The sequence below is a fragment of the Carassius auratus genome, linkage group LG28B, assembly GCF_003368295.1.
Source record: "Carassius auratus strain Wakin linkage group LG28B, ASM336829v1, whole genome shotgun sequence".
NCBI classification, from domain to species: domain Eukaryota; kingdom Metazoa; phylum Chordata; class Actinopteri; order Cypriniformes; family Cyprinidae; genus Carassius; species Carassius auratus.
In genome coordinates, this window is record NC_039293.1 from 5060902 (window position 1) to 5076435 (window position 15534).

Here is a 15534-nt window from a genome sequence, read left to right on the forward strand (position 1 = left end):
AAATTTTATTTCTGAACATTCTCTAAATGTCGAGAGTATTTACCTATTTTTTAATCTTTGTTTCTTGGTTATGCAAACGTTTCAGGAACATTCTATTTTATAATTTTGCAAACATTATGGGAACATTACTTTTGAGTAAATAGTAACATTTAAAAGATATTAGATGAACATCAAACTAAAACATCACAATTTATTATTTTGCAGAGACATTATGGGAATGTTACTTCTGAATATTTGCGGACATTCTAAAGTTCCATTAAAAAAAAAAACCTTTAGATGGGTTTAGGGGGAAAAAAATACACTTTTATAATACATTTTGAGAACATTAACTCTTTCCCCGCTAGCATTTTATAAAAATTACCCAGGCACCTCCAGCGATTTTTATAATTTTGACAAACATTTGATGGCCTCCAGTATATTTTGCTGTATGAATATTTAAATATGCAATACAACAAAATAAAGATCAGAGCCTCTATTTAAAAAAAAAAATCTGTTTTTATTCTAGCTTAAAGCATTCTTTTTTATCAACACTTGAATATAGGTAGGTTTCATAAAAAAATCATAATTCTGCGCAAAAAGGAGAGAAATTTGCATTTTTATCAAAAACTGTGCATCTCTTTACATAAGAGATTGTTTGTTTCTCGTGTGTTTTTGTTCGGGAGGTTTTGTACTCGTTCAGAAGATGTGTAATAGTGCCCCCGAGTGTATAACAGTGAAAACACAAAAAGCCGTAAAAATTCGTCTTTGGCGGGGGTAGCGTTGTCATCTGAATGACGAGATAACTCGTCAATGGCGGGGAATGAGTTAAAGACTTAACTTGAAAAACATTAAGGGAACATTTAATTTTCTTTCAATTTGCTATTCAAAAGTAACATTTAAAAAACATTATGCAAAGATCAGACAAAAATCCAGATTACTTTAATGAACATTCTATAAAGGTTACTGGAAGAAGAACAACAAAATTAGGTTAATAGAGCTTAATTTGAAGAAAACTGGGGAAACATAATTTTTTTTTTTTTAATGTTGCCAACATTATGAGAATGACATAAAAAAAATTATAATAAAAAAATAATAAAACAGATAATCTAGCCAAAATGTTTCAGGAACATATCTTCCATAAACAGTGTATAAATAATGTTTTAGTGCTAATGTTTTGAGAACATTTTGTAAACACCAGATAACTTTAAACAAATGTTCTATTAACGTTTCTGATAGAACGTTTGTTCATAACTTTCCCAGAATGTTCGCTAAAGTTCTAAAAACGATCCCTGTTAGCTGGGAATGTGACAAATGAAAGTAAAACAACGTTTTTCATTTATTGTGCTTTTAAACCCTTTCCCCACTTCGTTATCGAAACGGGACGTGTTTTGAAAAGAGGCACTCTCTAAAGTGCTTACAACAGTTTATATTCAACCGCTATCACTATTGTTTAGGACTCAAGTTAGAAATCATAAATCTATATAGGTTCTGATTTACTGCATGTATAAAGTCAGTGCAGGTTTCACAGCAGTTCTGGAAAAATAGTTTCAGGTTTCTAGTATGGCGTCCATGCGCGAAGCCCTTGCGTTTGCTCTATGTGCGAGACGAAAGTCTAGATCCTTCCCAAGCCGACCCGGAACTGATGGAGTGGAAAGCTTGCGCTGGAAGCGGGAACGGGTCAAGGTGGGACGCTTAAAAAAAGAAACCTGTTGAAGTGGGCCGCCGCGGATTCCTCCAGCTGGATTGTTTGTTGACATCATTCGCTCTCCCGCCTCTCGCCCTCTCAGACAGTTACTTCAGTCTTACTGGCGGTTCTGTACTGATGATGGTGATGTCCAGGGATATACTGCAGGTGGTCCACTGTGTGCATGCGGCGGTTGGCGAACGCCTGCCTTTTGTTGCCCACCTGCGCGCTTTCAACAGTCAGTGTGTTGTAGGACTCATTGCTGCTGCTGGGGTGCGAATGCATCTTCATCATTTTGTAGTGCCGGTCCATGACCGGTGTGGTCGGCACGAACATGTCCGTGTGCGATAGCGCCCGTGACATGGCCTTCTCACGGAAATTGGAGCGCCGCAGGGAGAGCATCTTATCTGGCGAGAGCAGCGGGTCCTGGGAGTGCAGTCGCTCGGCCGACAGCAGCTGCTCCTCCGAGAGGATACGCCCGTGGTACGGGGACAGACCGCCGGTACCGCCGCTATATGATGACAGGCCATAGTCCCGATGTGGTTTGGAGTGGGCGGGTGAGAGCACGTGGTCTTGGGACATGGCACGCTGCACGCGTTTTGGCTTCTGGCACTGCGCCGGTGGATCCACGTTCAACTTGATCATGTGCGTCTGCAGGTTGCCTCCGCGATGCGTCGGATCAGGCAAATGGTGCTTGCGGATGTAATACTCGTCATCCTTGTCACCTGAGGAAGAGAGCAGAGCAGGGCTGTTAACGGTAAAATAAAACGATGGAAAAAACATTTACGCATCTTATTTTTTACTTGTCTCTTTTTAGTTTAGACAAATCTGAAGTATGTTTAAACTAATGTAGCAGAAATGAGTCAAACCAGACAAATCAAAGAGTCTATCAGAGCTGTGTGCATTGAAACGAGAGCCGAACTTCTCAGGAAGTCATAAATCAGTTCTAGTGCCACAAGAACCAAGCAAGATAACCAACCAACCAACTTGTTCACACAACAGCTTTCAACATTAACACCAATAGAACAATTATTAACAATTTTAATTCGAAGAAGAGATTGTCAAATGTATTGTTTGTGATTGGAATGCAACGCTGGACATCACATGTAAACCCAGGAGATCAAGTTAAATACTTGCATTGACTTCCCCCCCCAGCCAGTGAAACCAGACTGAAATTCCTAAGGGGGAAGGGCTTTAAACCTTTGTCTTCACAGAAAAGTCCTTTGCCAGAGAATGGCAAAGAAACTGCTTTTTATACCTTATATATGGACCATAATGAACTCAAAAAGACTTATAAATGAATCGTTCCATTGCTTAACTCCATATTCATTTATGTGTAACCCACACATTTGACTATCATGTATAATCACTTATTGTGTATGTCTTTTGATAACTATAGGATACATAGTCATGTCTAGTATTGACATAATCAAATTTTCTTGCTTGATATTGTCCTGACAATCATTTATTTGTAAAATATATCATAATTGTGTTATAGGAATCATGTCCAAAATTAGATCCTGCGAGGCAAGAACCACATGCTTGGTAAGATAAACAAATGATTTATGACCCCAGACCCAAGACCATATCTGATTGGTCAAGGCAACATTTGAGGGGTGGCCAACAAGGAAGTTTAAATACTTTGGACACGATGTAATTTTGCTTTTAGTCTGCTTTTAGTTCCATCCTTGCTCGTGCTATCAGTCATGCTATTAGTCATGCCTGCTCTTAGCTTTTAGCTTGTAGCTTTGCTACCTAGCTTTAGCTTGTAGCATCTAGCCATGCGGTTAGTCATCATTGTTCTTTGAGCGCGGTTCCAGCGTGCCTGCCTGCTGCTACTATGCCACGATGAGAAGGAACACAACCTAGTCTCGTCAAACTTTATTTCTTTTCTTTTCCGTTTGAGAGTTTCGTGTTCGGAGTTAAGTTTTGTAACGTCGACCTCGTCTGCGCGTTTGAACTCCAACCAGCCACACAACTCCGGCTTCAGCCAACGCCCAAGCACGGGCTCCCCAAGACGTCACTTCAGCCACTACTGAACTTCCAGCCAATCAGCGACACCGGGATACCCCTTTCAACTGGAGTCCCTTTCACAGCAAACGAAGGCAACGTATTCCCAGATATATGTTGTGCTGGTGTATCTAATATAATTTTAACCCCATTGAGGAACTCAGTGCGAGCGCTAATTACGTGATTGATGGTTGTTCGTGTCTATGCAATTTAAGGTATTGCTGTAAACTTGGGATTCCATATTTCCATTCTCTTAAACTCATCTTTCCCTAACTTTCGATCTTCCTGCAACTTGTGTGAATGTGTGTGTGCGTGGTTTTATGTGTTAGATTAGTTTATATGTCTTAGATTTATCTAATAAAGCCTTATTCATATTGAAAAGAGAAGTATCTTGTGTTTTGTGCTTACAAGTTAATGTCTTAAACTGCCGATCTTGTTACTGTGCTAATTGATAGTGTTTTCACTATAGTTTGGATATTAATATCCAGCGCAGATTTGATGTTAAACGGCTCGTTCACTGAACCGCAGGCGCGTCTCCATGAACAGCCGTGAAACAGTGATTCTGTTCAAATTCCCTTTAAGATCTTAAATGATTCCCTTTGAGCTAAATTGACCTGTTTCCCTTACACTAATACTGAACTGAAAAAGAGTGAACAAATTTACTAATGTATTCAAAATAATAAAACACAACAAAAACAATCAAAAGATATATATTGAAGAACATTCACATTACTTGAAGTAAACTGAAACTTAACTAAAATGAACATTTATTTTGTTTCCAAGGGCAAACTACTTAAACGCAAACTATAAAAAAAAACAAAAAAACATCTATGTTATTTGAACTGGTTAACTCATTAGTTATGTGATTAGTTAATTGAAGTTAAAGCTGCATTCGATAAATTTTGACGCTCTAGCGGTTAATAAACAGAACTGCTTGCGTCTTGCGGAAGAACATCATAGTAGTGATGGCCGATTCGTGAACGAATCGTTCAATTTAACCGGTTCTTCTTAGTGAACCGGTTGAACCAGTTCACCAAATCGAACTGAATCGTTTTTAACGGTTCACGTCTCCAATAAGCATAAATCCACAAATTACTTAAACTGTTAACTTTTTTAACGTGACTGACACTCCCTCTGAGTCAGAATAAATCAATATCCCGGAGTAATTCATTTACTCAAACAGTAGGCTACACTGACTGAACTGCTGTGAAGACCGAACTGAAGATGAACACCGAGCCGAGCCAGATAATGAACGAACACGCCAACTGCTGGAGCAGTTCTCGTTCTCGAGTCAAGAACCGGTTGCTTCGGTTTTTGGGATCACCAGTACACTGAACCTAGAATTATTTCTGTCGGATGTGTCCAATTTGAGAACCGATGAGCTGATTCTTGTTCTCAAGTCAAGAAGCGGTTGCTTCGGTTTTCGGATCACCAGTAGACTCAACCGAGAATCGTTTCTGTCGGACGCGTCCGATTTATATATATATATATACACACATATGTAATTTAATTAAGGATACTAAAAAAACCGTATCAGTCACAAAAGAAAACAAACTCAGAACAAACTCTGACTGATAAGAACAAAACTCTGTCCTAAGTTTGAATTTTATGACTTGGAGAAAAAAAGTAAGACTGATGTGAAAGCTCCAGGTCCAGAAACGCTTTTGCTGATGTAAAATACAGCACTAAACTGTGTTTTTATGTCTGTTTCCTCACTTTCTCAGTTTTTATTGCGCTGTTTATCTTTTCCTTGTTTTTCTCAACAATGGCACAGGAAACTCAGAGTCGGAGTTGATGCAGCTATGATGAGTCCCTCTGGATCTGAGTGTGTGTGGGACGTGTTGAGTGTATCGAGGAGCAGATCAACTCAAGAATAGGGCATTTCTCTGGAGATGCTGCAATGTTTTTGTTTGTTTTTTTACTTTACTTACTCATGAAGCAGTAGGTGTTTGGGATGATTGCCGGACTGCATGTGATGTGCTTTATACTTCATTTCAGTTCAAATCAGTACACACACAAACCATTATGACATTTCCTAACACAAAACCAACAAACTTTGATTTAAAGTGTGATTAAAGCTGTGCTTGTTTAATTAAACTACTGTGATATTTTGTAAAATAAAAAATGGTTATTGAGGAATAATAATAAAAATTAAAAGTAAATAATAATTTGATTTATATATGTATTTCTAAATAAAACATTAAACAAAATGAATTATTATTATGAAATTCTTTTTGGTATAATACTATATATTATATAAGTAGCTTCCCTTTTCTTTCTGAGCAGCAGTGGACAGAGACTGCAGCTGCAGATGAATGTGTTTGTGAACAGCTATCGATTCGCTGCTCGACTGTTTATCTTGGAGTTAATGAAGACAGGTTCTGATAGCTGGCCAGCTGCTGGAGTTCAGAATTACCATCACTGACAGCGCAGGCGGCCCAACACGCTCAAAGACCGAGCGTGCCGATGTGAGGCCATGACATTAGACGTGAAAAGGTCAGGCGGACAGTCACGCCGGACCCCAGAGCTCAATTATCTGCTTTAGATCAGTGTACAGTAATGCAATCTTATGCCACAGACTATGAGCTACTGGCCTTACAGGATGAAGTGTGCTGGACGTCCCATCACACGAGGAGCAAGAGTGCTAAACTCTCAGGTCAGCTGCATTATGAGCCACAGAAAGTGACCAATTTAAATGCTTAGTTTGATGATCAATACTCTGTGGTTTAATGCCATGATGTTTGAGAGATAATAAATCTTCAAAAGACGAGATGTGAGATGTTTTGGAGGCTTGTGGAGATCTTTTCTCCATGAGGAACAGTGAACGTGAAGCGTCTGGAAACTAGCGCTCCTCAAAAGCCGGATAATCAGATTTGATGCATTATAACATGATTTTTCTTTAAAATTATGTCTGGATAATCAAGTAAACTTTAGCCGATACAGTCCAACAAGTATTAATATTGAAATATTAGTATAAGTAGTACTGTAAGTTATAAGTGAGGCTATCAATAAGAGTACAGAAGATTGTGAGTTTAACAGGTTTTAACTAGTTTTGATCATTTAGAAATGTGTGTATCAAATATGTAACAGTAGCTAGTATTTCAAGGGTTAATCCTTTAAAATAACATGTTATCTTTCTTCTCCTTATTAAAACTAATTGTTCTCCATTACGGTTCATTACTCTCAGGTCTGCCTCTGGTCGACTCACAGCAGGTGAAGCCCTAAATTACTCAAACAGCACTACAAACAGCCCTTGTGATTTAAGACACCACAAGCACCATTGTTTTAACATCCCGCAGTACAGAAAATCCACATTAATGCTCCAACATGTCTCTTTTTGTGGTTTTTATTCTCTGTCATTTGTGGTTAGTTTGTTGTTGAGATCAGTGTCCTTTTGAAGCTTCATTATTGATTTCTCTTGGTTTTCAATCTTGTCATTTTCTTCATCCGGCTCAGCTCTATGTTAACGCAGCATGTCAATACTTTCGTGTTTAATTTATCCTGCCCTATTGTATTTAATGAAAGCCAGTCAGCTGGTAATTTTTCTATTTAGCAGGTGCTTTTATCCGCAGTGCATGTATAATAGTCACAGTCCCTGTGGAGGCGAGCGTCCTGTGCAAGGACACTGAAGTCACAGCAGATCATACAAACTTTCTCATTTGAGACACAAACCTACTAGGGGTCAGTTTGCAGAGTTTGAAAAAACAGATAAGTCAGTTTTTACCAATTTTCAAAACTCATGTTTTTTCATTATGCATCTCAATGAAACATTGCAGTTGGGTTACAGACAAATAAACAAATAAACTCCTTGTATTTTTTTTTTCATATATTTTGCAAGTCTCTTCAGCTTATTGAGGCTGCATTTATTTGATAAGACATACAGTAAAAACAGTAATATTGTGAAATGTGACTATATTTTAACGATCAAAGCTGAATTTTCTGTATGATTATACTTGTCTTTACTATCACTTTAGTTCAAGTTCACTGTATTTTTGATCAAATGATTGCAGCCTCACTGTTGCAAATCCATCTAATGCAATTCTTGTATAATTTATCATGTGAATTCTGCACATGAATGTATGAATGTATGAAAATGAATCTCTCTGTCTCTTATATAGGGTGGATAATAACGAAGTGAGGAGTATGCACCCAAGTCTGCTTTCATGGCCATCTCGTAGGACGGTGGGAGGTGCGTGAGGTTCTGGAAGGACCTGGAGAATGACAGGTCGTACGGCTCTGTCTGGGATGTCAGGATGTTGTTCATTCTCGGCTTCTCTGCAGGGCAGAAATGAAAAAAAAGAGGCAGAGAGAGAGAGAGAGAGAGAGAGAGAGAGATGAAACACATCCCATATAAGAGAAAGCAGTTCCAGCTCAGTGTATGCAGGCCTCCATGGCATCTGTCTGGAAGTGTGTGTGCTGGACTTGTTTAATGAGGGTGAGTGTTGGTCCAGGCAGCTGCTCAGCCAATAAAACACTTGTTGGGAATGTCGTCCCTCATTTTAACTGGGTGCTCATGGGACTATGAACTGCCAGGCCTGGGATTTGCAGGCTATTTTCAAAGGCTTGTGTTTCTAGACTTGTATATATGACATTTCATAGGCACAAATATACCAGACCACATATACACTGCAAAAAATTATTTTCTTCCACAGAGTTTTTGTTTTGTTTACTAGTAAAAAACTGTCCTGTAGGAGTAGTTCACCCCCATAAGTTGATTTGCTGAAAATGTCTTCACCCTTAGGTCCTCCAAGATTCATCAGATTTGGAGAAATGTATCATTACATCACTTGCTCAGCAATGGATCCTTTACAGTGAATGGGTGCCGTCAGAATGGCATTTCTCATTTCTACAAATCTGAGGAAGAACAAACTGATTTATGTCTTGGATGGCCTGAAGGTGAGCACATTTTCAGCAAATGTTCATTTTTGGGCGAAGCTAAATTCATATCAGACTATCAAAATTAAATGACTTCATGTTTAAATCAAGAATAAATGTCTTCCATTTGGGGCAGGGCTGTGTTAACTGTTTTTTTTTTTTTGTTGTTTTTTTTTTTGCTCAGCGAAGGTTGAAAGTGTACAAATGTACAGGCACAGGCCAAACAGTTGTAGCACAAATATTAAACGTGTGTTGAATACTTTGTTTAATGTTTAATCATGTCTGAAAACAAACACAGGTAAGACTTAAACACGCACTGATGTTCCATACAGAGCACAGAAAATACAAACCAGCACAAAAATGCTTTTTAAATTAAGGTTTTTCTTTATTTGCTAAAAACATAAGGGAAAACATAAGACCTCCTACACCTCATCAAAATATTAAATAATTTTTTTTTAATTGTAATAATTTTTTTTTGTTATTAGAAAATAAGACTGTTCGGTTACCCACATTCTTTAAAATATCTTCTTTTGTGAAATAATTTAATACAGGTTTGGGACAACATGTGAGTGGGCAAATAATGACCTGAATTTAATTTGTGGATAAGTTATCCCTTTAATGACAAACGGTAGCATGTTTAGTTCTGTCACTTTAAGAGCTCCACGCATCCGTTTCTCTCTCAACTGTTTACTTTCAGGTTAGACATGACCAACTGTGTTTATATCTAAAACTTTTGTGTTTTTAACATTATTATATTCAAAATCAATCCGACAAGAAAGACAGCTTAGTCAAGGAATCAGGTGCTGTTTTAGTGTGCGTGTACGTTCTCAGAAAAAGCGCACATCAGAAAAGAACGTGAAAGAAATGCTTAACCGGCTTTAAAGCAGATGCATATAATGTAGTTTTGTGATTGCTCCATGTGCATAACTTTACCGCTAAGTTAACACTGATGTGAATGCATATGGCATTGTACAGTGTATTGAGATGGCGCCAGAACTGCAGCTGTAGCACGATACTATGACATTTCTTCAAAAGCAGACTGTGGAGACATTTTAATTGTCCACAATCAAAATTATAACATTTTGTTCTGCATTTTTCAGAAAACAAGATAAGTAATTACACATCTTAAGTAGACGTATCTAGATTTAAAGTATATTTGTACTGAAAAACAAGACAAAATACTGAGTTAGAAAATATATTTTTGCATTATAGAGACCAACACAGAGAGTGTAAATGTATAGAGATAAGCACAGAGTGACTGCACACAAACACAGACCAACACAGAGAGAGAGTGCACCCTACATTCACAGACATCAAAGAATTGAGAAATCATACACATGTACAACATGTGTACTGCTTACCGTAATACTCTATTCGGTGTCCTAACAAACCCAAGTAAGAAAAACAAAATCAGTAACTTTCTTTTGCATGCTTTTGATTCACGGTGTCACATATTGCAGGATCATTCTGCTTCAATCAAATTCAGAAACATCGAGCCTGTCCTCCAACAAAAAACAACCATATAGCTCGTTTGTGCAAGCACCTTATTACAACCTATATTTACGTTTTAAAGTTAAGCGGCCTCTAGCGGGCGTAGAAATAATGACAGTATCGCGATGCGTCTGTCGTCATGAAATGACGTAACACGTCATTACCAATCAAAACGCACGTTTATTTAAATGCAATGTGTGGACTTTTAACACCGATCTCACTGTATTTCCTACATATTTTACTAGGTAGCTTATTCGTTCGAATGACCACACCTAACCCCACCCCCTAACCCTAATCCTCACAGAAATCATGCTTAATTATGATTTATTGAGCATATAAATTTTCGTGCACATCAGTTCTCTGGGATCGAACCCATGATAGTATCATTACATATCAAGGTATAACGCAATGATCTACTAACTGAGCTACACAAAACGCAAATCAGAGTGCAAATAAAAGAGTACAAAACATTAATATGAAAACAACCTTTTGCCGATAGGGGACAAACGACCTATACGAGCGTATTGGTTGGAGGACAGGTTGGAAACATCCCTATCAAATTTTATTTTATTTTTTGTTCCTGAAGAATGACAAACATGAATAGTCGTGAAAGCCAAAATATTAAACGTCATAGATTAATTTTCATTGTGTAATCCACAATTTTGTAGGCAGAGGTCAAAATGACAATTTTGTCAAATACGATAAGTATAAGCTAAATTAAAAGTGACCCACATTTGATTTGAAATTTAACAATCTGCCCATGGAGATACACTGAGATCCCCATATCTATGGGATTAAACCTTAGAGGACCTTAAAAATGAAGATACCAAAAGAAAAGTTTGTTATTAACCAAAATCTAAAAGCTTATTAAGAAGATATCTTTAATACTGCTTGTGGTACAGGCATACCAACTTTGAAAAAATATCAGTTTTGGCTCTCAGACAGTTAAGATCTATTCAGATGTTTTGACAGAAGTAAATGAGATACAATTCTAGTTTTAACATGATTTGTTCTTAACATAGTCCCCTTTATTATCAGATGTATGCAAAGTGACCACATTTGGGTTTTTTTGACAACTGGAAACGTGTCCAATTTACTCCTGGAGCCATACTGTGATCCGCATATCTCTGAGATTGAACAATGCTGAGCCTTAAAAAGAAAGATCCCATAAGAAATCTTTGTTAAGAACCAAAATCTAGAAAGATATTAAGATATCTTTAATACTTCTTGAGTTACAAGCATGCAAAAATTTGGCTCCAAATTTGGCTCCAAATCTCAGGTCTTTTAATTAAAGTTTTTTTTTTCACTGGAAAGTTTTAGCCAGGGACCTCTGGTGGAGCTGACAAAGCATTATATTAATGGAGTGAGCTGATATCAACTGGTTTCAGTGATATCTAGCACACAAGAAGTTTGATTTAATTGAGTGCATAAGCTAATAGCATTGCCTTTTCACCGCGAGAGATGTGACCGATGTGTGCTTACGCTCTGAAAAGCTTTTTCACTCAAAATCAAATTTAGGAAGACGATATAAAGTCAGAATAAATACAAGTGTGGCTTTTCACAGTCGGCAAACTGTGCCGATCCGATTAGCATACTGTTTTGTTACACAATCCTCCATTTACAGGCTAAGCTTTTAATTTCCTGTCAAGAGGCCGTTTTTTTTTTGTCAAAACCCTGCTTTTTTCATCCCAATCAAATTTTGGGTGTAAGGCGTCTCTGATCTCGAGGGCTGTCGGGGAGTTAAGCATCTTGAGTAATGGAGATTATCAGCGCTCATCTGATGCGGCTAATTACGAAAATCTTTCCTGGCGATCAAATCTAGCTCCATTAATTACTCCAATCTCATATGAAACACCACGCTCTTCACCCTTCACACCATCTGGATGTGGAAGACGCTGATAGTATCGAGATGTCGTCACAAATCAATTAAACTCCGAGCCTCTTTTGAGCGTCAGTTTCATACTGCAGATGACATGAGTGATCGGGATTTACAGGAAACAAAGATATGGAACAACTCACCGATTTTGGGTGTGTGTGACCCGGAGAGATCCAGATGGCTGGTGTAGTCGTGTGGATGGTTATCTGTCAAAAGAAAACCAAGGAAAAACTGGTGTGGTTTAATGTATTCCATACCAATTAATCAGCGTGACAGATTCGGTGCCATTTTTACACGAAAACGCAGCATCCCAGACTCTTTTTCTGACCGGCAGATGCTGTTGGAAGACAGTGTGTCTGTGTTTACATTAGAAAACATCTGTACAGCACCCGGAAGACGAGCAGAAATCCCCCCGAGACGACTCAGGAACAAGCACAGAAAAGTTTTAGAGAGCAAAACAAGATCAAATCAACAAGTAGACTGTAATAACCGCAGCTTTAAGCCCTTTAAACAAGTAAAGAAAAACGAATAAAAGCAATATTGCTCCATTTCTGCTAGACATCAGCGTTTACTCCTGAAACTGAAATGAGAAAAGAAACGAGTGTTGCTTATACAAGTCGTAAAAAGTTTTCAAAATAAGTCTTTTCTGCTCAGCAAAGCAGAATTCATTTCATTAAAAATAAAGCAGAAACAGTAAAGTAGTTTTCTGTGTGAATATATTGTAAAATGTAATTTATTGCTGTGATTTTGTTTATTCATTTTGCAAACAGTTCTTTTAGATTCTTGACAATATTACGTAATTTAAATGTGATTAGTAATTGTGATCAAATTAATGCTTCCCTGGTGAGCAGAAAAGACTTATTAATTATTCAAAAGTTTCTGTGCTGCAAGATAAGTAACAAATTTCAATATTTTAGAAATCTTTTGTTCAATTCATTAACCCCAAGTAAGTCCCAGCAATAGTCATTGACACAGCAATCTCTCTAAATGATCAGCCACAGCTGTGTTGTTATTGTAAATCAATTGATATTCATATTTACTCAGTGTCTTAACATTCAGAGGTTTGGAATTACGCTTATGAATTTCCAAAGACGTGTCTATATATAGCGTCTTGCATTCAGTAGACAAATAAAATCTGTGTTAAATGGGACACGGGGATACTTCAGTATCATTTACACAATTCTATCTCATTAGCAAACACCAGTATTAATATGTGATTAACATCAGCGCGTTTGACCGGCTACAACGCAGTCGCGAATCAACACTGACACGTTTTCTGTTTACAATGATCTTAGCATGAAATAAGTTGGTAAACAACAATTTCGCTCTAAAAAAAGGTTTGGACGTCCTGAGACACAAAGCAGAAAAACATGTCGTGTTTGGTGCTTTCAAGCCATCACAGAGTTGTTGGCTGTCTTCTGCTGTGTGGATTTGAGGGCCAAAGTGAAACAGACAAGCACAGATGATTAGGTGCAGAAAAAACACCGTCCAATTACATAAAGCAATGCTGTATGCTAAACCGCAGGAGCGCTAGCTGCTGTCCCACTCAACCGGCCAGCTTTGATCAAGGGACCAATTATCCCGTCTGCACTTCTCAACCTAAATGAACTTGTTTGGTGCTTTCAGACAAGAAACAGCTTTCCTCGGGCTTCACACGGACACGCGCTTTGCAGCCTCGCTACACAAACCAAACCTGTTTTCATCAGGACTGACAGTGAGGAGAGAGTTTGAAAGAAGAAATATCTCTTTTGCTTTGCATGACGCCTGAAAACAGTTTCCTGAATGCAGCGTTTGTTAAAACCCTTGGAGCGTGTTTCATGTTTCATTGCAGGTACATGCAGAGACGGGATCAATTAGCTTCAAATGGCGATCCCAAACAACTTGAGCTCAGTGTTGACAGAACAACAACACATGCTGTCAAACCCCAGCAGTCCCTCACAGTTTTAGGCCTTTCAAGGGTTTGTGGATAACACACATCGAGCACAGAACAACGGGGACTGTCCACTTGATTTTGCAAGTATTTTTCCTACTGATTTTCTCTGTAACAATATAGCAAACCATTCTTCAATAAAGAGTTGTAAATGTTGAGACACACTAACTATAATATCACTTTAGGAAGCAAACAGAATAGGAAAAGTGTAAAACTCAGAGCTGAAATCCAATGAAGAAAGGCAGATCATCAAAAAAAGGTAGAATGTAAAACATTGACTTTTAGCCATTCTATACTTTAGAAACTTATTTTCATTGCAAAACACTGGCATGCATACACGCTGACGGTCAAAGGTTTGAAATAATGACACATTTAATACTTTTATTCTGCAAGGATGCATTGAATTGATACGAAGCAGAACAGCTGTTTTCAACATTTCTTATAATCAGAAATGGTTCTTGAGCAGCAAATATTAGAGTGATTTCTGAAGGATCATGTGACACTGAAGATTGCAGTAATGATGCTGAAAATTCAGCTTTGATCACAGATATAAATGACATTTTATAATATATTTAAATCGAAAACAACTGTTATAAATTATCCTAATATTTTAGATTTTTTTGCTGTAGTTACTGTTATTATGATCAAATAAATGCACCCTTGGTAAACAGAAGAGACTTTTCTCAAAAACATAATAACACAACACATAACACAAAATAATAATAATAATTTCAATGTTTTGTCCATTATATCAATTCCTGAATTGGATTTAGATTAAAATTGAGGAAGCAAACAGAATGCAGAATTGAAATTCATAAAAAATAAATGAATGTAACTGTCCTTTTAAACCAGAAAAGTTTGTATAGATAGAGAGACAGATATTCAATCTGTGCTGATTTTCTGTGAAAGGCAATCTAATAAAAACATTTTCTAGTCATTACCAAGTAACTTCCTGCGTATTATCACACTAATGAATCCAAAAGTCTGCCAATTTACCAGATCTGAGTGAAGTTTTTCCCTGGGAATTTGCCAATCAAAAAATAAATGAGTAAATGAATTAAAAAGTAATAATTAAAAAGGCCTATATGGTAGGCCTGTCTATAAATACGTCGTTGTTGTTCTTTTTTTAGATGCTGAATAATCAAATCATGGCTTAGGATTTTTGATCATTTAGTGAAAAAAAAAAAAAAAACTGTTGCATGGTGACACATCCTTGACCAATGTTATAGCACTTAAAAAAACACCTTGGCATTTAAAGGAGAAGTTCCCCTTCACCAGGCATCAATTACAAAATGTGCTCTTGTACATGACATGTACTACGCCTTTAAGTGAACCATTCTCTGAATTTACATTTTTTGATGAAGTTTCCCAGGCCTGGTGTCAAAGGAAATGTCAAAGATCCCCTCAAGCGCTGGAAGTTATTTCTACATCCTCTTCTCTCCTAAACAGAGGCTGTTTGCCGACAGAAGTCACAACCCCTGCCCTCTAATTCAGTTATGTGAGACACACGCCGCTAGGTCAGATTCACAGGGGTGTGAATTCATTATACAATCATGCTGAGAAATGAGAATTAGCATTTTAATTTCACAACTTTTACAGTAGAATCCCGACTGCAGAAGAGGGTTAACAGATGCTTTAGTTGCCAACGCATAATGTGATAAATACTGCTTAAAGAAATAGTTCACCCCA

General features: G+C 37.5%; 1 protein-coding gene across 2 annotated transcripts in view; it reads right to left on the bottom strand.

Moving 5' to 3' along the window:
• Positions 1-1068: 1068 nt before the first annotated feature.
• Positions 1069-15534, bottom strand: part of LOC113067836 (protein shisa-6-like) — an 80146-nt gene continuing 65680 nt past the window's right edge. The window contains exons 6-9 of one of the 2 annotated variants that reach the window (XM_026240315.1): positions 12059-12121; positions 9910-9930; positions 7823-7948; positions 1069-2388 (exon numbers count right to left, since the gene is read on the bottom strand). In XM_026240315.1, the coding sequence (XP_026096100.1) occupies positions 1763-2388; positions 7823-7948; positions 9910-9930; positions 12059-12121 (836 nt within the window). In that variant the 3' untranslated portion in view covers positions 1069-1762. The remainder of the gene's footprint in view (positions 2389-7822; positions 7949-9909; positions 9931-12058; positions 12122-15534) is intronic. The other variant, XM_026240316.1, reaches the window with a different exon arrangement.